At 44.1% G+C, this 27,397-nt stretch overlaps 1 protein-coding gene across 11 annotated transcripts; it reads left to right on the top strand.

Annotated features, from left to right (window-relative positions):
- The first annotated feature begins 662 nt into the window (after positions 1-662).
- MCUR1 (mitochondrial calcium uniporter regulator 1) lies at positions 663-27,397 on the top strand. Of its 11 annotated transcripts, none has more exons than XM_023253674.2 (9): positions 670-1,242; positions 9,183-9,320; positions 12,778-12,881; positions 13,625-13,726; positions 15,229-15,270; positions 16,070-16,141; positions 20,136-20,189; positions 21,498-21,612; positions 26,398-27,397. In XM_023253674.2, the coding sequence occupies exons 1-9, from the start codon at positions 810-812 to the stop codon at positions 26,430-26,432; spliced, it is 1,095 nt and encodes a 364-aa protein (XP_023109442.2). In that variant the 5' UTR covers positions 670-809; the 3' UTR covers positions 26,433-27,397. The 11 variants fall into 11 exon arrangements, with proteins under 11 accessions (XP_023109446.2, XP_044913033.1, XP_044913031.1 ...); XM_023253672.2 differs by lacking the exon at positions 26,398-27,397 and adding an exon at positions 22,947-26,183; XM_045057094.1 differs by lacking the exon at positions 26,398-27,397 and adding an exon at positions 21,965-22,236.

Consider the following 27,397-nt stretch of genomic DNA (forward strand, 5'->3'; position numbering starts at 1 on the left):
TAAAACACGCTTTCCTTCCATCATGTATGTGGACATATGTAAGTGTGTAAGAAAACTCCTGGAGGACAAGGACAACTCATTTTTCTTTCTCTCTCCAAGCCTTGAGCTTTGTGCGTTTCATTCCTTCACTCAGGAAACACCGAGTTCACACAACAGACCGACCTGTAACCGAGACAGGTGCGCTAGACATTCAAAAAGTTCACTGAACTGAACACCACTAGTGTCAGATATCCTACGCCAGTAGCTCTCCGTTACCATACAAGCCCCACGTTTTAAATTCCCCAGATTGTGTACTAATCCGAAAACAAAAGCTCTGAAGTTTATGCTTTAAAATGTATTGACTAAGTAAGCGCCGCTCCCTCGGCCCTGTTAATTCCTTAACGTGCACACCACACGCTGGGGGACTTTGGCCAGAAAAATGACCAGGGCAGCCTGGTGGTGCGGGGACTTTTCAAGGGATTCTGAAGGGCGCCACGGTCATTAATTTCTTTGTAAGGACACCAGAACACTGAATATGCAAATCGTGGCAGCCCGGCAGGCAACCCAGATCCGGGAGCGCCCGCCGCCTCCACCCTACTGAGCTGGTCCGGGGCAAGTCACTCTCGCGGTGCCTGGGACCGTGCCCCGCCCCCGGCCCCGCCCCCGGCCCCGCCCCGCCTCCGCGCGCGTCCGGAGCCCGGCAGCCCGGCAGCCCGGCAGGAAAGGGCGGGTCGAGGCCGCCGCCCACGCTCGCTCCTGCCGTCTGACACGGGCCGGCGCCGCGCGAGGGGCGGCATGAGTGCGCGCCCAGGCCGGTGACCGCCGTGGCGATGGAGTGCGGCTTCGCCGCGGGCGGGAGGCCGAAGCGCCCTACGGGCCGCCGGCGGCTTCTGCTCTTCCTGCCCTCCGGCCGCTGCGGAAGCCCGGGCGGCCGCGGCGTCCCGGCGCGCCACTGCCTGTCCGCGCTGCCGGGGGCTTTGGGGGCGCTGCGGCCCCGCGCCCCGGCGGCCCGCGGCGGAGCGTCACGTGCCTCCCCGCTGCTCCTCCTCCTGCTCGTGCCCTCCCCGCGCCTGGCCGCCGCCGCCTCCCCGCGCCGGCCCCTCGCGGAGCGGGAGCGCTCGCGCCCGGGGCCCTCCGTGCCCCCCGCCGGTCGCGGCGGCGCTGGGAGGTGCCTGCGGGGCCTCCCCCCGGGCGTCGCCTCGGCCGCGGGCCTCCTCCACCTGTGCCGCGGCCGGGTGGCCCCCGTCGCTTCCTCCAGGAGAGGTGAGGGCCGCGCGGCCGCGGGATGCGGGGGCAGCTCTGGCTTTAACCTCCCGAGCTGGGGCAGGGGGGAGGCTCGGCCACCCACAGGTCGGGTCTGCCGAGGTCGCCGGGCTCCTCTGCTGGGGCGTGGGGACGAAGGTCTGTGTGGTGCCCTGCCCTGGTGACCCGCGGTCGCCTGGCCTTGGCCAGCCGGGAAGAGCCGAATGACGCGGAGTCCCGGGCACCAGGTGTGTGGCGCGCTGTTGGCTCGGGCTGCGGGGAGGACCGCGCGCTGGGCGGGGAGCCGGTGCTCCGGGATGCGGGGAGCCGCCGCGTGGGCGCCGCTCACTCGTGCGTCCTGTCGCGCCTGGGGTGCGGGCGGCTGCGGGGGTCTGCGAGCTTATTACCATTTTATTTCCGACTCTCATGGATTTTTTTTTTTTAGGTTTATTTATTTTTAAGAGAGACAGTGGGCGGGGGAGGGGCAGGGAGCGAGGGAGACAGAGAATCGGACGCAGGCTCCAGGCTCTGAGCTGTCAGCACAGAGCCCGATTCCCAAGGAACTCACGAACGGTGAGATCTGACCTGAGCCACCCAGGCGCCCCCCCCCCCCCGTGCCCCCCTACTCTAACGGGTTTATTAACTCCTTAACCACTAGTTGCCTGTTCTGTGTTTCGCACTTTTCTGGGTCCTTGGGATGTATCAATTGACAAAATCTCGGATCTTCACTCTAGCAGAGGAGATGATACGGCTTGATAGCTTTAACTTACACATACACATATAATTTACATATACGTACGTAAATACTGTAGGGGAAAAAAAAACAGAGGTGGTAAGGGTTAGAAGTGAGGGGGGCCTCCAGCTCTGGATTTAAATGGGGTTATCAGAATAGGTTTCATTCAGAAGGTGGCATTTGATTAAATTCTGGAAGGTGAGGGCAGTCACTGCCCTGCATAAAGATTAGGGAAGTCCAAAAACAGGCTCAGTTTACTAGACAGCAAATGGTTGCTTACTAGATCCATCATTTGTGGTCATCTTTATTAATTAGCAAAGGGCAAAAATATCACTTTGGGTGGCCTATACGTATGAGTTGGTAGCCATCAGTAACTACACTGATGGGTATTTATTTATTTATTTATTTATTACGTTTTTCTCAGTAGAAATGCCCTGTGAATGTTGACCGCGTCTAAAATTTGAGAATGCCTGTGGCTGGGGGAGAAACTGATTGGGAGAGGAAGAAAGTGAAGGGAGGAAGCTTTATGTATAAAGGGTGGAGAAAGAGTCGTGAACTCTGTCAGTGTCCTGCAGTAATTCTGAGTTAGAGATGGCCTTGGTCTTTATTTCAGTGCTTTTGCTGCTTTCTTTCTTTCTTTTTTTCTTTCTTTCTTTCTTTTTTTTTTTTTTTTTTGACAGGCTGGTAACTTGTGATTTATTTTCATTTCATAATTCAAGATGCTGGGGCAAAGGGGAAGAGCCTTTTCTCATCAGCTTTCTGAGAGTGTGTCAAGAAGGAGGTCCTATTGGGTTAGTCTCAAAGGATCTCATTCTTCACAGTGAGAACGGATGCCTAACTATGGGGAAACAGACAACACACACTTAAGGAGTGTGTGTGCCCATTAACTAGCAGCATAAGTTTTGGTCCTTTGCCTCCAGCCTCATGCTGTGTTCAGTACCAGAGCTACTGAGACTTGAGGATGTTACGAATAGGAAGTTTGTGCCTGGCTTCCTCCTCTGTTCAAAGCCAACTTTGGGCTGCTTTTGTATGTATTCTTAATATCCTTTTGATAGCCTGATGGTCCCTCCAAAGGAGAATTCCACATGACACTTTAGCATAGCTCCCTTTACTTGCTTCCTGGTTATTGGTAGGAGTTCCCAGTTCTTGGGCCTCACTGTGTTGTCACCATAAAGGAGAAAAAATGAGTCAGAGGTATTCCACATGCCAGAATATTGGTCGTCCTCAGGCTCTGCCCTTTGACAGAAGGCAGGACATGCAGCTTCTGTCAGCAGAGGTTGGCCTGCCAAGTGACAAGTGGCCAGTCCTTTTCTCCACTTTTCAGATGGCAGTACATATTTTGCGACCGAAATAAGTTGTTTTTGGACGAGAAAAAAAAAATCTGTGGTATCGAAGTTTGGAATTAGCTCTTGCTTCGAAAGTAGTTGTGATTGTGTGTGTGTGTGTGTGTGTGTGTGTGTGTGTGAGAGAGAGAGAGAGAGAGATTTTAAATCACACAAGTGATTATTTTTGTTGGTTAAACAAGAAATTTGATACTAGAAAACTCCATCACTCTTCACAAGCCCCCTCTAGACTCCTGTGTTTTCAACTCGCGACCCATGGGACAGTTCAGCACAGTTGAAAGATGGGTGGGGTAACCTCTAGGGAGCCCCGTAAGAGATTCGGTCATTCATTTGTCCACCCCCACTGTTTCTCGAGCTAGGTCTGTTCTGTGTCAGGCAGACATTCGGGGTCTCTTCTCACGGAGGCCACTTTTATCTCAGGACTGGACAGAAAGGATGAAAAAAGACCAGATCTAACTGAGCAACTTAATGTAAAAAAGAAAGATCATTGGTGAAGAGGTGAAAGAAGTTGATTTCAAATTTTCTTTCTAGACAGTCTCATAATCCAGATCATAGAGTTCCCTTAAAAAATTTCTGGCGGTACCTGGGTGGCTCAGTCGGTTAAAGCATCCAACTCTTAATTTCCATTCAGGTTATGATCTCATGGTTCAGGAGATCCAGCCCCACGTCGGGCTCTGTGCTGACAGTGCAGAGCCTGCTTGGGATTCTTTCTCTCCCTCTCTCTCTGCCCCTCCCCTGCTCACACTCTCTGTCTGTCTCAAATAAATAAACATTAAAAGAAAAAAATTATTTCTGGCCTGCAGCATGCCAGGCCTTCTGCTAGATGCTAACAACGCGAACGTGACTAAGACTGGCTGCTCTTGGGATGTTTGGACTAATGGATGATACAGATGTGGGAATAATACAGGGAGTGCTGTGATCGAGCTGTCTGAACTGGGCTGAGAACGCAGATAAGGAGCAATCAAGGCTGCCCCCTGCCCTGGGTGGAACTAGCAGACAGAACCATACAGAGGAGTGTAATGCTCTGCCCGGAACTTAGTATGTGCTTAGCAGATTGTAAAATTAAATGAAAAAGCGTAAAAAGGTTTCGTAAAATTTACCAGTTGAAAAAGGGGGGCAGAGCAGACTTAAGGTTGGTGTACCAAGGTTATGTAAGTGCAGGAAACGGAATAGCTTAAGTGGCTGGAAAGAAAGCTGAAAGGGCAAGTGTGGGCTAAATTAGGACAGGCTCTGTATTTGTATGCTTTGCCAACGCCTTTTTTTTTTTAATTTATTTTGAGAGAGAAAAAAATATAAGTGGGGGAGGGGCAGAGAGAGAGGGGAATACAGCAGGCCCTGTGCTGACAGCAAAGAGCCCAATGCTCATGGGGCTCACACTCATGAACCATGAGATCATGACCTGGGCCGAAGTCGGACACTTAACCAACTGCGCCATCCGGTTGCCCCTTGCCAAGGACCTTATACTGTAGGCTAACAGTTCTCTGAAAGTAAGGACCTTTTTTTGTTTGTTTAACCCTTAAATTCACACAGACATATGATAGCTGTTGCATTTTGTATTTCATCAGTCTGCAAACCGCGCTTGGTACAAAATGATTATTGGATTTCTTGTACCTGATCCCGACTGAGCCTCTTTCCAAGGTGGGAACCACTGCTGTAGCTTACAGACAAGCATCAGATCTGTAGGGTCCTGTCCACACCACACTTTTGCTTATGTGCAGTTTCCTTTAAAATGTTTGGAGGTGAAGGACTGACTATAGGAGCTGATTAGCTGAACTATCTTTCTAGTCACTTAGGGATCTTACTGAGAAAACCTTTGAACTCTGAGTAGTGACTGTTCTTTCTTCTACCACCCTTCTCCAAACCTGGCATCGTAGAAAAGTAAGGACAAATATGAGGCAATATTTTCATACAGCTATGTTTATTACATTTAAGTGAAAGGGTTTTTTTTTTTTTAACTTTTTTTAACATTTATTTATTTTTAAGAGACAGAGAGAGACAGAGCATGAGCAGGGGAGGGGTAGAAAGAGAGGGAGACACAGAATCCGAAGCAGGCTCCAGGCTCCAAACTATCAGCACAGAGCCCGACACGGGGCTCGAACTCCAACCGTGAGATTATGACCTGAGCCGAAGTTGGATGCTCAACCGACTGAATCACCCAGGCGCCCCTGAAAGGTTTTTTTTTATATTGTTCATCTCTTTTTTTTTTTTCTTTTGCTGTCAAAGTGTCTTTTATAGTATGATTGTAATAGTAAGGAGCTATTATGTTTAAATGTCCTTTTTGACAGAATTACTCATTGGCATTGCAATTGTTACATATTTTTGAAAACTATTTTTAGGGTTCATGAAATACAAAAGCCAGGGAACCTCAAAACAAGTTTACAAAATGCGTTGGATCTGTGGCTAAATGCACAGAAATTCATAGAAAAGATAATATACAAATTGTTAGGACACCTCTCTCTAAAGAGGCTTTTACAGAGACATCACAAAGAATGAAAACTATAGACCAATACCTCTTATGGATAAAGACACAAAACTCCTCAGCAAAATACGCAGCAAATCAAATCCAGCACTATGTAAGAAAGGAGTATATACATCGTGACAAAAGGGGATTCTGTCCCAGGAACAGCAGGTTCATTTAAGATCTGAAAATCAATTCACGTACTGCACCGTATTAAAAAAATAAAGAAGAGAAACCACATGATCATCTCAAAAGACAAAGAGTTTGACAACATTCAGCACCCCTTCAGATAAAAAGGTGAAAGGCATCTGTGAAAAACCCACAGCTAACATCATACTTAATAGTGAAAGACGAATACTTTCCCACCAAAGATCAGGAGCAAATCACCATCCATCCAACATTGTACTAGAAGTTCTGACCCGGTCAAGACAAAAGGCATCCAGATAAAAAGTAAAACTATCACTCTTCATAGATGACATAATCTTGTAAATAGAAAACTCTAAGGAATTTGCTAAAAGAACCATTAGAGCTAATTAACCAGTTCAGCAAGATTGCAGGATACAAGATCAAAATTAAAAATGTGTAAAAAAAAAAAAAAAAAAAATCAGTTGCATTACTCTACACTAGAATGAACAATCTGAAAAAAATCTAAAAAACAATACCCTTTATAGTAGCATCAGAAAGAATAAAATACTTAGGGATAAATTTAACATAAAAACCCACAAAACTTATATTCCACATGGTTGAAAATCTGTGTTTAACTTCTGACTTCCTAAAACTTTAACTGGTAATAGCTTGGCCAGAAGCTTTACCTAATAGACAGTTGTGTGTAATATAATATTTTGTCTATGACGTGTTCTATTCCATATAATAGTGTAAGCTAGAGAAAAGAAAATGTTGTTAAGGAAGTCATAAAGATGGGGAAATACATTTACAGTACCGTACTATAAAAAATCTGTGTATAAGCGGACCCATGTGGTTAAAACCTGTGTTCAAGTGTCAGCTTTTTTGTGAAACCTACATAACATTATTAAAAAATTAAAGACATAGGGGCGCCTGGGTGGCTCAGTTGGTTAAGCATCTGACTTTGGCTTAGGTCATGATCTCACAGTGCGTGAGTCCGAGCCCTGAGTTGGGCTCTATGCTGACAACTCAAAGCCTAGAGCCTGCTTCAGATTCTATGTCTCCCTCTCTCTGCCCCTCTCCCACTCGCACTCTGTCTCTGTCTCTGTCTCTCAAAAATAAATAAACAGTAAAACCAAAAAAAAAAAAAAAAAAAAACGAAATGGAAAGACATCCTATGTTCATGGATTGAATTTGTACTCCTCCAATTAATATACAGATTTAAAACAATCTCTCTCAAAGTTTCACGTGTCTTCTTTGCAGAAATTGGTAAACTGATCCTAAAATTCATATGGAAATACAAGGGACTCAGAATAGCCAAAGCAATCTGGAAAAAGAACAAAACTAGACGACTCTTCCCTGATATAGAAACTTATACTACAGAGCTACAAGTAGTCAAGAAAATGTGGCATTGGTATAAGGACAAATATAAATCAGTGATATATAATGGAGAACCCAGAGATAAGCCGTTATATTTTCAGCCAATTGATTTTTGACAAATTCCAAGATAATGCTGAAACAACTGGACATCCACACTCAAAAGAAGTTGAACCCTCATCTCACACCACATAAAAGTTAGATGGATCAAAGACTTAAATATGAGAGCTGAAATTATAAAACTTTTAGGAAAAAAATATAGGTGTAAATTTTTGTGTCCTGGAATTAGCTAGTGGTTTCTGAGATATGACACCAAAAACACAAGGAACAAAAAATAAATAAATTGGATTTCATTAAAATAAAAACCTATTGTGCTTCAAAAGTCACCGTCGATAAAGTGAAAGCCAGCCCACAGAATGGGAGAGAATATTTCCAAATCATATAAATGATAAGGAACTTTTATCTAAAGTGTATAAAGAGCTCTTAACAACCAACTCAATAATAAAAAGATAACCCAATTTTTTTTTAAATGGACATAGATATTTCTCCAAGGAAGATATACAAATGGCCACTAAGCACATGAAAAGATGCTCAACATCAGGCATCAGGGAAGTGCAAATGAAAACTACAATGGACTATCCCTATGTTTATTTCAGCATTAGTTACAATAGCCGAATTACGGAAGCAGCCCAAGGGTCCATCGGCTGATGAATGGACAGAGAAGATGTGGTATAGATATACATTGGAATATTATTTAGTCATATAAAGGATAAAATCTTGCCATTTGCAAAGACATGGATAGAGCTAGAGAGTACAATGCTAAGTGAAATAAGTCCTATGATTTCACTCATATTTGGAATTTAAGAAACAAACAGAGGGGAAAAAAGGTGAGAGAGAGATAAGCCAAGAAACAGACTCTTAATCGTAGAGAACAAATAAGTAAATACCATAGTTGAAGAGACATCTAAAGAAAATAATAATAAAATTGCAATGGGATACCACTTTATACCCCCTAGGATGATTGTAATAATAATAAATAAAACAATTTCACATATTGAGGATGTAGAGAAATTGTATCCGTCAGACACTGCTGTTGGGAATGAAAAATGGCATAGCCACTTTGGAAAATAGCCTGTCATAACCTCATAAGGTTAAACACAGTCACTATATGATGCAACAGTTTGAATCCTGGATATATACCCACGAGAACTGAAAACTGGTTCACACAAAATCTCATACACTAATGTTCCCAGCAGCATCATTCCTAATAGCCAGGAAGTAGAAACAACTCAAACGTCCTTCAACTGATGAGTAGATAAGAAAAAAATTGGTATATTCGTGAAACACAATGTGATTCAGCAATAAAAAAGGTATAAAAAGTGCACATAATTACAAGGTGGGTGAACCTTGAAAACCTCACCTAAGTGAAGGAAACCAGTCACAAATACCACATCCCTTATGATCTCTTCCTATGAAATGCCCAGAGCAGGCAAATGCGTAGAGACAGAAAGTAGATAAGGGATTGCGTGGGGGTCAGGGAGTAGGGAGATTGGGGCGTGATAGCTAAAGGGTGTAGGGTTTCTTTTTCGGATGATGGAAATGTTCTAGAGTTAACTGTGGAGAAGGTTGCAGAACTCTATAGTAAAAATCGCATTGAACACTTGAAATGGGTGAATTGCATAGTATGTGAATTACATCTCAATAAAGCTGTTTAAAAAAAAGAGGGGTGCCTGGCTGGCTCATTCAGAAGAGTGCGCGACTCTTGATCTTGGGGTTGTGGGTTTGAGCCCCACTTTAGGTGTAAAGATTACTTTTAAAAAATAAATGTAAAAAAAACCGGGTAGGCTTTTGAGGTATGCCATGTTCTTTCATGGCTTTCCTTTACCACCAGGTCCTGTTTTGAGCTTTATTGTGCTGTCCTTTCTAGAACTAAGCCTGTCTGCTGGAAGCCTGCAGCTGGAACACAGGAGAGATGTGGAGCACAAAAGGAGGGAGTTCACCTCTTGTGGGAACAGGAAGCTCTACTTCGACACCCATGCCTTAGTGTGTTTACTCGAAGAAAATGGTAATCCTTTTGTGCCAAGCTCAATGCCACAGAAAAAAAAACGCTGTAAAATATGACTTCTCATGATCTTATCTAATTTCTCATATTATTCTTTGACTTGTAAGTCTACAGGTAATCTTTTGGTCACTCTGTTTTTTAAGTTCTTATTTTTTGCTTAAGGACATTTTCGCTTCATTGGTACAGTTGAGACTTTTCCCACCCATTTTTTCTCTGTCTGAGAGAAGTGTATTTAAAAAAAATTATTTTAATGTTTATTTATTTTTGAGAGAGAGAGAGAGAGTATGTGAGCAGGGGAGGGACAGAGAGAAAGGGAGACCCAGAATCCGAAGCAGGCTCCAGGCTCTGAGCTGTCAGCACAGAGCCCGACACAGGGCTCAAACTCACAAACTGCGAGATCGTGACCTGAGCCGAAGTCGGACGCTTAACTGACCGAGCCACCCAGGCGCCCCAAGAAGTGTATTTTTTATAACATCATTCTAGAAGTACAGCGTTCTAGATAAAAATTTAGACACAACTTAGCAAAAGTCAGGAATGGTTCCTGTGACAGCTGTCTGTAGCATAGAAGGGGTAGCTTTATTACTATGCATGATGTGTGCTTTGAAGACTTTTATGAAATTAAAATTTTCCTGAGCAGCAATTGCTAATAATTCTAACTTGTGGCATTTTTAAATAGTCTAATATTTTCCCTTATTGCTGTTCATTAACATGAAAGGTAGCTCTAACATATATGACATTTACTGAAAGTGCCTTCAGTACATAGGTAACATTCTCTTTTATTTATGTTTTATTATTATTTTTTAAATGTTTATTTTTGAGAGAGAGAGAGAGAGTGAGAGTGAGAGTGTAAGTGTAAGTGGAGGAGGGTCAGAGAGAGAGTGGGGACAGAGGATCTGAAGCGGGCTCCAGGCCCTGTGCTGACAGCTGTGAGCCCGACGTGGGGTTCGAACTCACAAACCATGAGATCGTGACCTGGGCCGCAGTCTGACACTTAACTAACTGAGCCACACAGGCGCCCCACATTCTCTTTTTGTCTCATCTAGACCGACACACCAATTCTCATTCTCTGTACTGTGACCCTTTACTACACTGTGTGGCTGTTTCTCCGGGCTACCCTGTGCTTCACTTGCCCAGGACACGCGATGGTGTGAGTTCTGCTGTGCTTGGGCAGGGGAGTTAGAAGTTCTGGGTTCAAGCTCTGCCCGGGGCCCCGCTGCACAGCCAGGCAGCTCTGTCATTCTTCCCAGTTTCCATCTCTTCATCTCATCGGTAGCGTCAGCACAATAAGAATTCCGAAGATCTTTTTGAGAATTAAAGGAAATACCGTGTACTTGAACGCACTTTGGAGAAACGGTCAAGCACTGTATCATAATTTTCACCACTTTGCTTCTCAGAGTTGAAACGTTAGGCCTTTCTTTCACCAAAGTGTCTTTCAGCTCAGAATTTGGAAAAGAAGAGCATAAGTGAGAAGAGGGGCATAAGAATTGTCTTGATAAGCAGAAGCCTTCCTACTTTTTCCTTTTTTGGATGGACCTCGTGTTCTTGCATTGAAAGTAACCCAACGTAAAAAGACGCGTTCAAGATAATGGGGAGGTTTCGCTCCACGCAGGTGCGTGGGGTTGGTGAGGAAGCGTCACACATTTTGCTAAGTGGCAGGGTAGCTGCAGTGGCCTCGAGATGGCCTCAGAGCTACGTCCCGCTAACAGGTGCGGTTTATTTCCCCTCCCCCCCCCATACAAGTCGATTTAGTTAGTTTTGATAAATAGAAATTGTTCATGTTTAAAGTGTCTTATTCCGATGGATGTACTTCCTGCTTTTCTTGTTTTCAAACCTTGACCCCTGAGTGTTTGCATCTCTCAAGACCGGTGTTGGGAGGAACCCACTGCAGTGTAGGGCTCGAAGCCTGTTAGAGGAGCGATATGGGTCCGCCATGCCGTAGGGTGAGGCCCAGAAGGACCCGTCCAGGAACGCCCCACCCTCTGTCCTCTTCTCCGCGGCTGTGTCTCCTGCTTGAGAGAAGTTCCGTCCGTCTTGCAGCTTCCCTGACCCGATCGTGTATTGGTCTGTCCTCCTCACAAAACATTGATTTGTACCTGGTAACCCGGCAGGTTTTTAGGCCTAACTTCTGCTTTTTCTTATCCCTTTCTCCTCCCACAGCTGGCTATAAATTATAAGGTTGTGCAGTTGATCATCAGCATAAGTTCTCCGGTTTCTCTTTCTCTTTTACTCATCGCTGCCAAACTAATTATATTTAACTGGGAACCTGTCATAAAGTTTCAAAACTTGCGAGACGCATTTTCATTTTCAAAAAATGGGGAAGGCAGAAAAGAAACAACAAAAAAACTGTCTTGAATCCCAATACCCCAGAGCTAAACAGCATTAACATTTTGGTGGGTAACCTTTTAGATGATTTTTCTAAATGTGCATGACCCACGTGTTGAAAATTTAAGGATTTCGAGTAAAGTGAAGGGAGTAGGTCTTTGGAGGTCCTTTTTTGTTTCTTTCAAGTCTTTGCCTTTGGTTTTTAAAAATTTTACTCCCATGCTTCGTCTGATCCAAATTGTATCAGTTGTAACTTTATTCAGAGTGCCTTTAATTACAATAATCAGTAGATTCTTCCGTAGTTCTTATGGCTGAAAGTGTTTAATAGAAAAAAAATTACTTTCCAGGGACTTGGTTTTAAGCATTTTTATTAGGATTTCCAATGTGAAATGTAAATTACCGTCTACAGTTATTGGAAACAGTAACACTGCTGAGTTGGATGTTTATATAATTTAATTCAGTATCATTTGCTGAGTAGCACCTGGCCCCCTCTCCACAAGTAACCCAAGAGACTTGTAGAGGAAACATAAAAGAATGATTTTGTCTTTTTAACCTCAAATAAATTAACAGCTGAATTACTAGTTATCTTTATATGGTCAGTGATTTGACGGATTTATGCAGGTTATAAAACAGTTGAACTTTCCTACTTAGGTAAATTATTCTTTACTAACATGTACATTTTAAAATTCGGGAAGACATGTCATTCTAGAAAATGTGGACCACACAGAGAAAAAGAAAAATTACCTAGGGTCTTTGTTGAATTACAAAAGCAGTAAACTGCATCTGTAATTTTGAGTCTTGCTTTCCTTCCCTTGACCCCACACTTCAGGCTTCCTCTTTGTCATGAGACATTCTCTGGAAACATGATTTTTGACAGCTGGGTGGGATGTTAGAGGACACCAGCCCAACCCTTTATCTTACTTGGGGAAATAGACTCCGATGTGTCATGCTTGTCCAGAGTGACAGACACATCACAGACTCTGGTCTCTTCACCTCCTGCCACACTGGGCTTTCTGAATTCACTTTCTCCCTTTCTTTGCATTGTCTCCCTTTCTGTGAAGGGTTTTTTTCTGGGTTTTATTTTGTTTTGTGACGAACGGAGTCTCCAGAGTGTGACTGTCTGTGTGTGTTCGCTTAGGGTTTACCACCCAGCAAGCAGAAATCACTGTCTCTGCCTTGGTCAAGATCACCGATGCCAATATGGATATCGTCTACAAGGATATGGTCACCAAGATGCAGCAGGTTAGTTGGGGCACTGTAGCAATTTTAAAGTCTGAAGCTGGGATGTTATTTGTGATATATATTTTTGGATAATATTCTATTGAAAAGCATATGGTACTTTTTTTTTAATTTCTTTTTTTAATGTTTATTATTTTGAGAGAGAGAGACAGAGCACGAGCAGGGGAAGGGCAGAGAGAGAGGGAGACACAGAATCGGAAGCAGGCTCCAGGCTTCGAGCCGTCAGCACAGAGCCCGATGCGGGGCTCGAACTCACGAACCGTGAGATCGTGACCCGAGCCGAAGTCAGTCACCCAACCCACTGAGCCACCCAGGCACCTCTGAAAAGCATATGGTACTTTTAACCAGTAGTTGAGAGGCGAATGATTCCAGTGGCATAAAAGATATTTATTTGAAGCTCTTTCGTCCACTGTTGTAGAATCGTGCTGGAAAACTCACTATGCTTGAAAACAGACTGTTGCAGTCCACCAGCCATACGCAACAAATGGCGATCTGGCCAGCACTGTGGCGGCGTGTTCGTGAGCCGCTGGCCCTCAGACTGCCACCCTTCTAACCGTGGCACGCTTGATGATGATACTGGACTTGGTCTTTACCGTTTTCCTTTCCCCATTAACAGAGCATGGCCTCGCTGCGCTACTTTTCTCACGTCCGCGTTCTTCCGGTTTCTCACAAAGATGATACCAGGTAGGAGGCGGACGTCCTAGGCCCGCCCAGGTTATTGATGTGTTTTGTTTCTCTCTTCCTAGGAGATCACTGTTCAGCAAATCATGTCTCAGATTGCTAATGTGAAAAAAGATATGGTTATTTTGGAGAAGAGTGAATTTTCAGCCCTCAGAGCAGAAAATGAGGTAACACTGAAGAGCCCCTCATCCTTACAAAATAGTATCGAGACGTTGAGACCCAACACGCAGAGACAAAGTGCACGATAGACGTGTCTTCACCAGGTGCCCGCTACCAGTCAGGTCGAGAAGTAGAATGTTACTGGGACCCCAGAAATCTGCTGACCCCCCACCCTGCTAGGAAACCACTAGCCTGGCCTGTGGCACCGTTGGCCAGTTTTGCCTTTTCCAGAACCTCATCCGGGGGAAGCATCCATTGTGGCTTGCAGCAGCAGGTTTTGCTCTTGTCCACTGTCTGTAGGGTCATGTGAATGTGCCACATTATTTTCCTGTGACGTACAGGAGATTGACCCCTGAACAACGTGGGTTGGAACTGAAGAGGTCCACTTACACAGTTCAGTGAATGTGTATCCTCTTCCTTAGGATTTTCTTTACAACATTTCCTGTTCTGGGGCACCTGGGGGGCTCAGTCTGTTCAACTTCCGACTTCAGCTCAGGTCATGATCTCACGGCTTGTGAGTGTGAGCCCCATGTCGGGCTCTGTGCTGACGGCTCAGAGCCTGGAGCCTGCTTCAGATTCTGTGTCTCCCTCTCTCTCTGCCCCTCCCCCTGCTCACACTGTTTCTCCCTCTCTCTCTCTCTTTCTCTCTTTCTCTCTCTCTCAAAAATAAACATTAAAAGATTTTTAATAACATTACCTTTTCAGTGGCTTACTTTATTGTAAGAAGATAGTATACAATACATATAACATGCAAAATATGTGTCATGTTATTGGTAAGGCTTCCAGTCAACAGTAGGCTATTAGTTAAGTTTTGGGGGAGTCAGAAGTTATATGCAGATTTTTAACTGTGTGTGGGTCAGCGCCCCTAACACCTGCGTTGTTCAAGGGTCAAGTGCATATTAAAATTGTTTCCAAATTTGGGTTCTCTTGACCAAGTGGTGCTGTTAAGAATCCCGTGGTTTGTAAAGTGCGGCCCGTGCTGTGTTTGCATCCTTCCTTTTGTTTTCAGTCCTCGTTAGAGTTCCGTAGAGGAGTCCATTTATTACCGGTTCATCCTAGTCTTGTAAGAAGCCTTCTAGCAAAAGATTCCTTCTTTTGCTAGAAAATGGTAAAGTTTGAAACTCTCACACTTGTCCTTGAAATCAGCTTGTTTGAAGGCAGAATTCGTTCAAAGTTGAAGGAGGTATTAAAGAAAGCAGGGCCTCTGGAGGCAGACGTGTATGTTGAAAACAATTGCATTATTGATTTTATGTAACTTTCGAAATGAATTAAAACTGATCTCAAGATAGGCACACGCATGGTCTCACCCTCCTGGCCTGACAGATTTCTGCTGCGGGGGCTGTGCGGGTCACATTTCATTCTGAATGCGGCGAGGTTCGTGTTCAATGAGAAAAGAATCAGGAAAACTCATGCACATACTTGTCCTGATGTGTGTATTACCAAGTTTTGTGTATTTTTTTTCTAACCTTCTAAACGTACCCTTGACTTTTTTTTTTTAATGTGTTTTTAGAAAATAAACCTCGAACTACATCGGTTAAAACAACAAGTAATGGTAAGATCCTTGCTCCTGCTTGCTTGTTTGTGCTTACATAAACGTAGTAATAAATATAATGTCAGAAGCCCTTTAATTCTATGTTAATTATTTGTGTAATATGTCTCAGAAGTACACATTGGAAGATTTAGCTAAGAACATAGTCACGGAATAAGTTAGCGATGTCTGTAACCAAATTCGTTAAGAAAATTGTGTTCTAGGATGAATCGGATGAATTAAGTCATTTTTAGGTTAAAAAATTCTTAGGTAGCCACTTGGAACCTCTAGATTCTCTTAGACTGGCCTTGGAGAATTACCTGTGGTTTTAAATGCTTACTGTGCCAGCTGTTTGATTTTTTTTCTTTTTTAAGTGGAAAGGACATGGATGTTAAGGAAGAAAAGGTTCTGGTGAGTGTCAGAAAGAAGGCTTTATTTAAACCAGAATTTAGTATTTTCCTTCTTTGAGCCCAACTCTGCTTTCCAGAGTGGTCCGGGGAATGACTTTTGCCACGAATTCTGTAGAGATTACACTGGGAATCTTGAGGTTAAAGGCGACAGTAACCCCCCCGGACTGACTTGAGCATAAAAGGGGATTGTTTGTGTATACGACTGGGGACTCCCAAGACAGGGCTGAGTGCAGCCATGGCTTGGCCAGGGACGGTCCTCCTGTCTCCGTATCTCTGAGAGCCCCTGGCCCCGCCCCGTGCCTCAGCCGTTGGCTCAGGAGAGAACCAGCAGGGTCACCATTCTAGGCTTCGCACCCCAAGGTTCCCCTTTCTCACTGTGGACTTCTTTCTTTCTTTCTTTGCCCTCCTCCTAGGATGAAGTGGTCAAGGTCCGGACAGATACCAAACTAGAGTTCAATCTAGAAAAGAGCAGAGTGAAGGAACTGGTATGTCCTTTCTTTAAAAACCGAGTGCGAATTCATTTCTCCGCAGGATGCGTACTTGGTCAGGTCTGAGCTTATTTACAGCTCAGCAGTGGTGGCACACACTTACCCAGGTATTGTTGGTAGGCAGTTTTCGCTTTAATTCTGTTTTTGGCTTACAGCTTAAATTTGATGCTTTCCAAAATGGCATTAAAATGCAAATTTTGGAGGGATGCCTGGCTAGCTCAGTCCGTAGAGCCTGTGACTCTTGATCTCAGGGACACGAGTCCAGGCCCCACATTGTGTGTAGAGATTACTCAAAATCTTTAAAAAATCTTAAAAAAAAATTTTTTTTTAATTAAAATCTTGGTCAAATCAAGTTTGAATCTTATTTCAGAGAGACTAAATTATGTGTTACTTGGATGTTACCAAAGAAACCAAACTCAATCTCGCTCTATTTAATCTGACTTAAACCTCCACGGGTCCTGATTTCTCAAAAGTTAAGTTGATGATCTGTCTTGAATATTAAATTATTAATATCAAATTCTACACTGAAATTCAGGATTAAAAAAATATTTCCATGTAAGCTTTTTTTTTTTAAGTTTATTTATTTTTGAGAGAGACAGAGAGGGAGATGCAGAATCCAAAGCATAGTCTTTTTTTTTTAATAAAGACATCTTAATGACTTTATTGCATTGTTTTGAAATGCAAACTCTAAATGATTCTTTAAGTTACATTAAATTGAAACTTTTAATTAGGAAAAGTAGTTGTATACATTTGTTACAAAAAAGATACTAGAGTAAGTAAGCCGACTAGCACTCATACAGCAATTTGTGGGATCACATACGGGGACCCAAGAAAACTGGAAATACAGTTCTGCTGCCCTTGCTTTTTTCAAACACGATGCAGATAAGTACTTTTCCCCCCCTCAGAACTTTCACAGTAATACTTTTTGAAAAGTTTATTATATTGTTATAATCGACATATACAGCATTATATTCATTTCAGGCATACAACATAATGATTTCATATTTGTATACATTGCAAAACCATCACCACTGTGAATCTAGTCACCATCTCTCACCATACATTGTTACAAAATTTTTTTCTTGCCATGAGAACTTTTACGATCTGTTCTCTTAGCGACTTTGAAATATACAATATAGTACAATTACCTGTAGTCACCATGCCTTACGTTACATCCCAGGACTTACAGTGTTTACGACTGTAAGTCTGTACCTTTTGACCCATTTCACCCACCCTGCAGCTCCCACCTGTGGCAGCCACTAATCTGGTCTCTGTATCTGTTAGCTCAGGTTTTGAGGGGTTTCTTTTTGGTTTGGGGGCAGTTTTTTAGATTCCACATGTAAGAGAGATCATACGGTATTTGTCTTTCTCTTATTTAATCACCCGAGGTCCATCCATGTTGTTCCCAATGGCAGGATTTCCTTCTTTTTATGGCTGAGTAATATTTCATACACACACATATATACGTACACACACACACCACATTTTCTTTTTTTCTTTTTTTTGACATTTATTTTTGAGAGAGAGAGATTGCACAGGTGGGGGAGAAGCAGAGAGAAAAAGAAGAAGACAGAATCTGAAGCAGGCTCCAGGCTCCAAGCTGTCAACACAGAGCCTGACGTGGGGCTTGAACCCGCGAACTGTGAGATTATGACCTGAGCCAAAGTCAGATGTTCAACCAACTGAGCCACCCAGGCGCCCCATATACACATTTTCTTCATTCACCCATCAGCGGACACTTACCTCTTCCACGTCTCAGTGATTGTACATAATGCTTCAGTGAATATGTTCTAATAAAGATACATGTTGAGTTGCCTCTGGCGATTTTTAAGCCATCCATCTTCTTCAGGCTTTATTTCAATTTGATAGCAGTAGTTAGATAGCGTCTTTATTCTTAGGATAATGAGAAATACGGGGTGCAAAGCATCTTTCACAAACGGAACTGGATACACCTGTAGAAACTGAGTATGCACATTTGTCCATTGACTTCGTGTTTTTCACAGTCTGTAACCAAAATGTGCTGCGATGATAAATGAAGCCAGTACTGAAATGCAAATAGGTACTTAACTTTATTTTAGAACTGTGTCTGGATTTCAGGAGTTGAGCCGAGCCTTGTTGTCCAAAGTAATTATTAGGCCCATGTCACCTGTCTTTCTTGTCTTAAAAAACACGTCTCAACCATGAAGATTAAATCACCTCCTCCCGCTAAAATAGTTGACAATCATTAGCATACAATTAGTCTCTAGAAGAAGAGAAACTCTTTTAATTACATTTGTCCCTATGGGTTATGTACCTAGCAGAAAATCTGAATGCACTTGATTTAGCCCATAGCTAACCAGGTGGGGAAGAAATACATCTAGGAGATGGGAAGGTATGGGATTGATAAACATGGGCTAAAGCCAGTGAATTTATGTGATTTATTAGCCCAGCTGAGAAATGGTTCTCAGTAATCCTTAACATAGAAGACTCTGAAATGCAGGACAACCGTATATACTGTTTCACAGCTGGCGTGGATTCAGTGTGCGTTGGGGAAGATGAGTTATTTGACCCTCCCTTTCCTCGTTTAATAAAGTTATCATTCTGGGCTGCCTGGCTGACTCAGTAGAGCATGCGACCCTTAATCTCAAGGTCTTGAGTTTAAGCCCCACATTGGGCGTGGAGCCTACTTAAAAAATAATAGTAATAAAATTAAAGTTATAATGCTGATTCAAAGATATAACTGGTGGCACTTCCAGCCAGTTTCAAAAGCAGTACAGCCTATAAACTGCTTTGGGGTGCAGGAAGATGGAATCCCATAGAAGTTATTCTAAAATCCATGGCCATGTCAAGATTTAGGCTTTTCTTTTCTGTTTAGTCAAGACTGACTTAGGGAAGACTGGAGCCCAAGGTTTGCAGAAAGATCCAGTCCACCCTGCCCTCTTGTGGTGATTTGATGCATAGCTCTTTCCTTTTCTGAAACCTTGACATACAAAGAGGCGATGAGCAGTCTTTGGTCCTAGGCTATTCCTTGATTTGGGGTTTTGGGTTTTGTTGGTTTTGTTTTGTTTTGTTTTGTTTTGTCTTCTTTTTCTTTTCTTTATCTTTTTTTTTTTTCATTTCTGGGCATCACTGGTTTTATACTCTATCCGTGTGGTATTGCCAGGGGAACATTTTATAGCTAGAACGTTTCTAGATACTAGAGCATTGATTTTCTCTCCTATAACAATGTTAATTTAGTGACGAATTAAAAGCTAATTTTTCACTTAAATTATAGGTTTTCATTAACTCAGTTAAATCCTAATGCCCATTGCTAAGGTGGTATGTCTGAATTTGGTCTCAATGACAACAAAATTGCACTAAATCTTTGCATAAGCATTAATAGCCAAAGGCAAGATACCATTTTGATTCTGGGTAGTGCTAGTCTGTTCCTTTATTAACACTGGATTGTGACAACACCCAAGTGGGTTGTTGTTGTGTAATTAAAACCAACATGTGATGGTTTGTGCATTTCTTGTATCGATGTACTTAAATTGTATCTTTAGGCAACATGTGCGTCACAGAATAATATTCTTTGAAACTACTTTTCCCCCAACTTTATAAAACTCCTATCTTTGTCTAAGCCTCAGCTAGTGACCAATTTTGTAATTGTGAAGGGATAGCTCCCAAACTACATCCTTCCCCACTTTTTTCAACCCTCTCACAACCAAAAGGCATCTGACTCAGCAGCCATTCAGATTGGTCCCCTGGTGGGAGGGGCCTAATGACATCACAGCGAAGCGAGCACAGGAGCAGGGGAGAGAGGTAGGGGGTGACAGGGTGATGAAAGGAATGCAGATACTGGAGCAGTGAGTGGCTAGAAATCAGAAAGTTGAGCAAACGCATCTACAGGAGAGGGGCTAGCAGCAGAGGTGATCTCTAGTGTTCTGTGTTCTTGGAAGTACGGAGAATGCAGAAGGAGGAAAGGGAGAAAGGAATAAATCAGAATCTGACCTGGGTTACATGTTTGTTTCAGTATTCGTTGAATGAAAGGAAGCTGCTGGAAATGAGGACAGAAATGGTGGCATTGGTAAGACATGAGACTGACTTTCCTTGATGGTTGTGTCCACCTTTGCTTCATCCCACGCATGGTTACTGTCATTCGTGATGTGTCATAGGGAGGATGCACGCGGGCTCAGCGTCCTAGGGGTTTTCTTTTCAGTACACATGAAATCACCACCTGAACCGCTTCTAAGTGAACAGTTCGATGGCATTAGGTACATCCACATCATGACACAACCATCACTGCCGTCCATCTGCAGAACTCTTGACCACCTGTAGAACTGAAACCACCTGCTACACGCTAGGTCGCCATTCCCTTGTCCCCTGTTCCACTCTCTGTCTCTATGGGTTTGACTACTCTGGGGACCTCATGGAAGTGGAGTCATACGGTGTTTGTCCTTTTGTGACTGGCTGGCTGATTTCACTCAGCACAATGCCCTTAAGTTCATCCGTGTTGCAGCACGTGTCAGAATTGCCCTCCTTTGTAAGGCTGAATAATATCCCATTATATGGACGTGCCACATTTGGATTATCCGGTCAGTGGACACTTGGGTTGCTGCCGTCTTTTGGCCGTCGTGAATAATGCCGCTATGAACGTGGTTGGACACGTACCTGTTGGAGTCCCTGCTTTCAGTTTTTGGGGTATGCACCCAGAAGTGTGGAGCATCCTGGGGATTTTTTTTTTTTTTTTTGCAGTTAATAGAACATTTGGTTATCTTAATGAAAGTTTAAATCTCAGTGACTGAAGAATAAGGAATGGAGATTTTTTATTTTTTATTTTGTTTTTGAACTTAGGGCATGCATTACTTTTTTTCCCTCCTATGTTACTTGGGACCTCTGAAACCCACAAGACACTTCCATCAGAGAATAGAATATTCCTCCAGAATATTTTCTACTCATCCAGGCATTTATTTCCTTACTCATTCCCTGAATTGTTAGCCATAAGGAACTACAAGTGATCCTTGAACGATAGGGAGATTAGGGACCCTCCCATGCATCAGAACTCTGCATATAACTTGTGACTCCCCGAGCACTTCACCACCAATAGCCTCCTGTTGACCGGAAGCCTTCCCAGTAACATCAGTAGTCAGTACGTATTCTGTGTGTTGTATGTATTGTATACTGTATTCTTACAATAAAGTAATAGGAATATTAAAGGCCCTGATCAGTGCACATAGTGTGAAGATAGAATAACAGAGACCAAAGCCCAGGTCTCCTCAATCTTACCCCAGCTTTCTCTCCGACTGCACCCTGCTGGGGAGGGTCCCTAGGAGGGAGCCATGGGGACAGAGGTATCCCAGCTGGTTTAATGCTGTGACTCTCTCTGTTTTAAAAGCATGCCCAGCAAGATCGGGCTGTCACCCAGACCGACAGGAAGATAGACACTGAGGTCGCTGGCCTCAAAACCATGCTGGAGTCGCACAAGCTTGATAACATTAAATATTTAGCAGGTAAGCTATTTTGTGTCGAAGTCGTTCAGAACAGCTGAAAATACATAGAATTTAGAAAATAAGTCAAAGATGTGCACTTTGTTGATTCTAACACATTTCTTTTCACATTTTAACGTCTCTGAAATTAGAAGGCACCTTACAATTTCTAATAGATGGATCATCATACCGTAATTCGCCTTTTTTTCCCCTTAGTAGCATAGCGACGTGCTTTACGATGGTCAGAATCTTAAGTTTTGTAAGTTACTCTCATTGAACAGTCGTTACTTACTTGAAAACTTTTTTAGTGAAATTCAAGATAGAACATTTTATGGATGGGGTAAAAGGCTTTTGAACTGTGATCTCTCTGCTTCAGTTGGTCCCACTCCCTGTGAGGAGCTGTTTTGCTTTTGTAATTTTTGAGCCCGAAGAGGAAATCAAGACTCACGTGTGAATATAATTAGCCATCCGTTGCAACTCCTATTTAACATTTTGGATTAATCAGTATTTCAAGTTTCTAGAGCATTTAGAAGTGGAATTTTGTTCATGAAGGTTTAAAGGGTGTGTCCCTGTAATATACATGTATTTTGTGACCACAGAATTTCTGTGATTCTCAGCTTTCATTAAAAAGTTTTGTTGAATACTGGATAATTTGTACTTTGAAGACGATGATTTGAAGGAGTGGAGGGTTTTTTTTTGTTTTTTGTTTAACGTTTTTATATTTATTTTTTTGAGAGCGTGCAAGGAGGGGAGAGGCAGAGAAAGGGGGGGGGGGGGGCACAGAGGAGCCAAAGCAGGGTCCACACTGACAGGAGCGATCCCAATATGGGGCTCAAACTCACGAACCATGAGATCCTGACCCGAGCCAAAGGCAGACACTCAAGTGCCTGAGCCACCCTGGTGCCCCAAGTAGTGGAGTGTTGTCGTGAGCAGGTGTCTCGTGGAATGTGGCACATTAGCAGACGATCTGAGTTTCTTGCGTTTGTTCATTGTTTTGCTTGGTGGGTAGGTGGATAAACAGTTGTGTTTTCTTAATGAAAAGTTGTTCCTTAAGTAACTGTTAACTAATACTATGCTCGATTTTTTTTTTTTTCTTACAGGGTCTGTATTTACGTGCCTAACAGTAGCTCTGGGATTTTATCGCCTGTGGATGTAATAAAGTGTCTGTTTAAAGAAATCCTTATCGTTCTGCCTTAAGAAACCCAGATTGCTGTCCTTCCCCACCCCCTCCCCCATTTCCAGATTTTAACCCTGGTTTCGGTTTAACATGTATTATTTATTTTATGCAGAGTATGGACATATGACCAAGGAAAGGAGTCAAGAATTTCATAATTGTTCCTTTCGTCTTTTCTGTCTAGTTGGCTTTGTAACGCTGAGCAGTGGTGGACAAAGCGTGGGAGACCCCGCTCAGCTGGACCAGTGAACTTGGTCTAACCTGTGGGACATATCGACAGTAAATATTTGCATAATTCTCCACAATTTTAAATCTTTTGTCAGAGGACGTGGGGGTCTCAGCGTCTTCACTAAGTGCTGAAGAATCACCGAAACTGAACCAAGAGCACCAAATCCTCTTTACCTGAGGACCCGGTCCTTCCCATCAGCCAGTCCCCACATTAGGGTAACTGTGTTTCAGGCCCAGTTGTTTGGGGTGTTAATGATGCCCCTCTCCTGTCCACCCAAAGCAGATTTTTTTCCTCTTCCTTTCCATTGTCTTTGTTATTGTCATGGTTATTTTTTACGTGCCTTCCAGCTAGAAAATCTTGCTGCCTAACGAAGTTTTGTAATGGTACTGGGGACTCTCTTTTACCTCCCAGAGTGCTAGGTTTCTCTCCCACCCTCTCACTTAAGTCTCCGTGATGTGAGAACCGTAAGGTAACTCCCATTTGTGGCATTGCCTACCTAGAAAACGCGCTAATTCTCGGCATGGAAGTCTAGTTTGTGCAACACGGTCTCCTTCCTTCTGGTCTTCATCTGCTTTGCATGCAAGAGAACCACTCAGTTTTCCTTCCGCAGCAGTATCTAGATCTTTGGATAGCGGATGCACTTTTTACACAAGTCTTTCTTTAATGAATATGCTTGGAAGTTAGAGAACCGTCGTGCCGGCTCATCGTCCAAACCTGGGTCTATGCGTTTGGTTGTTCAAGACTTTCTTATACCTACCTTACCTCTGGTTTTTAAAACAAATAAATGCCTAGATACCGACAGGGTCCTTTTAGAGAAGCACGTTCTCATGTTATTTGAATGACTGATGTGGGAGAGGAGAAGCATTTTTAAAAGGAGGACACGGAGACCATGTTTTCCATCTCTCTCCACACGCGTGTGCACACGACCTGGTACGGTGGAGAAGACAAGTGTCGCTCAAACGGGTGGAATAAATCACCCACCGTCACTGTTGGCAGACAAATTACCTTTGTCCTTTGGATGTCATTTTGAAACTTCCGGAAGTGTAAATCATTGTCTTTTTTCAAAACATAGGTTTAGCACAGAGATTCTGAACTCCAAATAAGCATGAAAATCAAGTACTTTGGCATTGGTGGTATCAGTTTCAAAGTGAATGTAATGTAATCGTTTTCAACTTGATCCAGAATTCTCTCAACTGCTCCATAAACTACTGTGGCAGTTTGTTCTTCCCCTTTCAGAGACGGAGCCCCAGAAAATACTGCACATTTAGCAATCGCCTTAATTATTAAAGATTTAAGTAAATGGCATCCCATTAAGACCACGTTTGCCACTACTTAATGTAGATACAACTTTCATTAATAAGAACTTGGAGAGAGGGCCTGGAGCGCAGACACTCCTCCAAAATTAAAAGAATCCCCAAGAGGCACAAGCACTGTAGGCAATTACGTTTCAGAGCAAACAGTAACTCGTGTAGGTTAAAAACAAGTGAGGTGACCTTACTTCCCGGTAAAATATGTTTGTAAGTGACATTCAGTGGGGTGGCACTCTTTCATCTGCCAGAAAGTACTCCAAGTGCCATCCCCACTGTTTGCAGTAGTGGGCTGCGTCAGGCCCTGGATCCGGGGCCTTGGATTTTGCTCTGCCGTCGTTTGCAGCACAGGACAGCCTCTCCATCCCCGCAACCTTGGGAACAACCAACTTCGCCTTTGGGTGGCTCAGGTTGCGTGCGTCCGTGGAGGTTACAAGGGTTCGGGACCGTGTTCTCTTTGTTTGGTCAGAGGTCTTCTATGGGAAAAGCATATGGGCCAGAAATACGAGCATGTCCTCCCCGCTGCTGGCCGGCCCAGGCTTCTGAGAGCAGCGTGACCGTTCCCTGAACTAGCCTGGCTCAGAGGGATTCAGATCACTTGGGGATAGGCCTTCGCCTAATTTCTAATCTCAGGAAGGGGGAGGATGCCCGGCCCAACTCGCAGGGAGCCCGTGTCCGGGCCCTGGGGAGTTAACCAGAGCTGAGAGCTGCCAACACGCCCCTGTGGGTACAGGTGCCTGAGCTACGCATGCCCAAGGCAGGGCATCGAACGGACAGGCTCCGTCTCCTTCGAGGCTGCCTCTGCATTCCTGCCTCCTCCCGCCTGCCCTGGTTTTTTGTTTTTTGTTTTTTTTTTAAAGAACCTAAACCAAATGGACTCCTTTCCTGCTCCATTAGTAAGCAAAACCTGCCTGTCTCTACGGTTCTTTCCAGGAAACAGCAGTTTGGTCTCGGGGCCGTTCTTACCCCTTCGGCCGGTTTTCCAGCTTCGTCTCTAACAGAACCAAATCCGAATGTATTCATTTTTTCCCTCAAGTACGCCAAGGACCTCAGTTGAGAAGTCAAGTTCGAGAAGAAAGGCTTGACTCAAACCAGACATCTCGCTGGAATTTGTCTCGGGAACACTCTAAAAATAAACACCCTGAGCCACAGCGAGCATGTCCCTGCCTGGGTTGGCCCCGGCTCAGCTCGTGCCCTTCCCTTTGTAGCTGCCCTTAGTGACAGGAGCCTCGCTTCTGTGTCTCTCGGCCTCCTCCCCGTCCCCGCCTCTGCCTGTGCATTAACCATGTCAGCACCGGCCCAGCATTTCTCTTCCACCCCACCATGCTCCGTTGAACCTGTCGCCGTCCTTTGCGAACGAATCTAGAACCCCCGTTAGGAAACTTCGGCCTTAACGTACGTGTATCAGATTTGCAGCTTTTCTGACACTAGAGCAAGAACGTGTTAAGCGGAAGCTATTCCTTCTGTATTCTCTGTGTTTGGGAATGTCGAGCCTTTTGTTGCGCTTCTGTTTTGAAAATACCTGTCCTGCTGAAGATTTACACTCCCGTTCCTCTGATTATAACCCAAATCATTTATTAACCTTTTCACTACTTAAGCAAACATTCAATTCCATTTTATTGTAGAGTGGGTATAATATCTTTATTGTCGAAAGTAAAATACGTGATTGTTTCTGTGTGACTACTTCTCATTCAGATTTTTCAATGAATGGAGAACTAGAGCAACCTGTGTCTGCACTGTATTTTAACCGCTACTCCCTCCAGTTGTATAGGGTAACGGTGTATTACAAGAAAATCTAATACCCCCAAGATTGGGTTTGTATAGACGACAACCTGGAAAGTGCTTATTTGATTTACAAAATAAATTTTTTTATTATTCAAAAGAATCAGCATGCTTGTGTAAAACCCTTTACTTGTTTGAGGGGAAATGAGGTTTTCAAGCTCAAGTTTGAGAAGTATGAGTGTTAGGAATCCAAATCAGGCTAGCCTGAGCAAGAAGGAATCTGCCCTTTTAGCTCACAGGATCCAAGCTCAGGAGGGGCAAGACTCCAACGCCATCAGACCTCCTCTCTGCACCTCTTGCCTCCCCTTTCTCTCCAGGTGGGCAAAACTCTCTCAGACCAGCTTCCTGGTGAAGAACCGGAAAGGCCCAGCACACGCCCCGAGGCTTGGTGATTGGGGAGCTCATTCCGCTGGGACAAAGCCTGGAAGAACGTATCCAAAGCCTGCGGCCAAGGTGGCAGCCGAGCAGGAGGGTGCAGGGAGGGGTGCTGTGGTTCCTCGGGGCAGCTCCCTGCCTGGAGACCCGCTGGACAAGCGTCCCAGCTCTGGAAGAGGGAGCTCTTCGCGAGTCACCGTGCAGGCGACCTTCAGCGTAACCGTGTCTGCATGCGAGGAAAGCAGACACCTTGGGAAAGCGGACCAGTGAAATAGCTGAGAAATTAATGTTAGGTACCTTTCATGGTCTCCAACCCGAAATCTACCAACGGTAGAGAGTCAAATAAACTGGACTTGAGGAGGAGCCTTAAAGTTGCTAAAGAGCCTCCAATGATTTGCAGACTCGGCCTCCGTGTTTACAGAGCGGGTGGGGGGCGTCCATCCACCTGGTCCTGCTCTCACATGCACGCGGTGCGGCAAAACGAAAGCCTTGGCTTTGCCTCCGGCCTTTGATGTCCTCCAAAATAAGAACGTTGCCTCGAAGGATGGCATTTTCCAGAAACAGCTTTCTTTCTGGAATCGAAGACTCCGCCTTTCCCCAGCCGAGCTCTGCCACGCATCGTACAGCCAGTGGCGTCTACCTTAATTCCGCAGCTTCCACGCGAGGGTCACAGACTGCGGGAGGCTGGGGAGCTTTCGCGGGGGCCGCCACCACCCACAAGGATGTGGGCATCTGCACCTTAACGTCAACAGCTTTGGGTCGCCTCTTACTTACATGTTACAAGTACGCGCACAACTATTTCTAGGCCAGCACTCTCAGGAGGAAGGAGTTGAGGCTGGGTTGGGTTTTTTTTTTAATGTTTATTCATTTTTGAGAGACAGAGACAGAGCATGAGTGGGGAGGGGGCAGAGAGAGGGAGACACAATCCGAAGCAGGCTCCAG

The sequence above is a fragment of the Felis catus genome, chromosome B2 (assembly GCF_018350175.1).
Source record: "Felis catus isolate Fca126 chromosome B2, F.catus_Fca126_mat1.0, whole genome shotgun sequence".
Classification (NCBI taxonomy): domain Eukaryota; kingdom Metazoa; phylum Chordata; class Mammalia; order Carnivora; family Felidae; genus Felis; species Felis catus.

What these genes read in the sequence shown, in the direction of transcription:
- MCUR1 (XM_023253672.2), top strand. Translation starts at nt 810, where the DNA reads ATGGAGTGCGGCTTCGCCGCGGGCGGGAGGCCGAAGCGCCCTACGGGC. An exon ending in AGAGCAGAGTGAAGGAACTG is followed by an intron (nt 16,142 to 20,135) that starts GTATGTCCTTTC and finishes TGTTTGTTTCAG; the next exon opens with TATTCGTTGAATGAAAGGAA. An exon ending in GGACAGAAATGGTGGCATTG is followed by an intron (nt 20,190 to 21,497) that starts GTAAGACATGAG and finishes CTGTTTTAAAAG; the next exon opens with CATGCCCAGCAAGATCGGGC.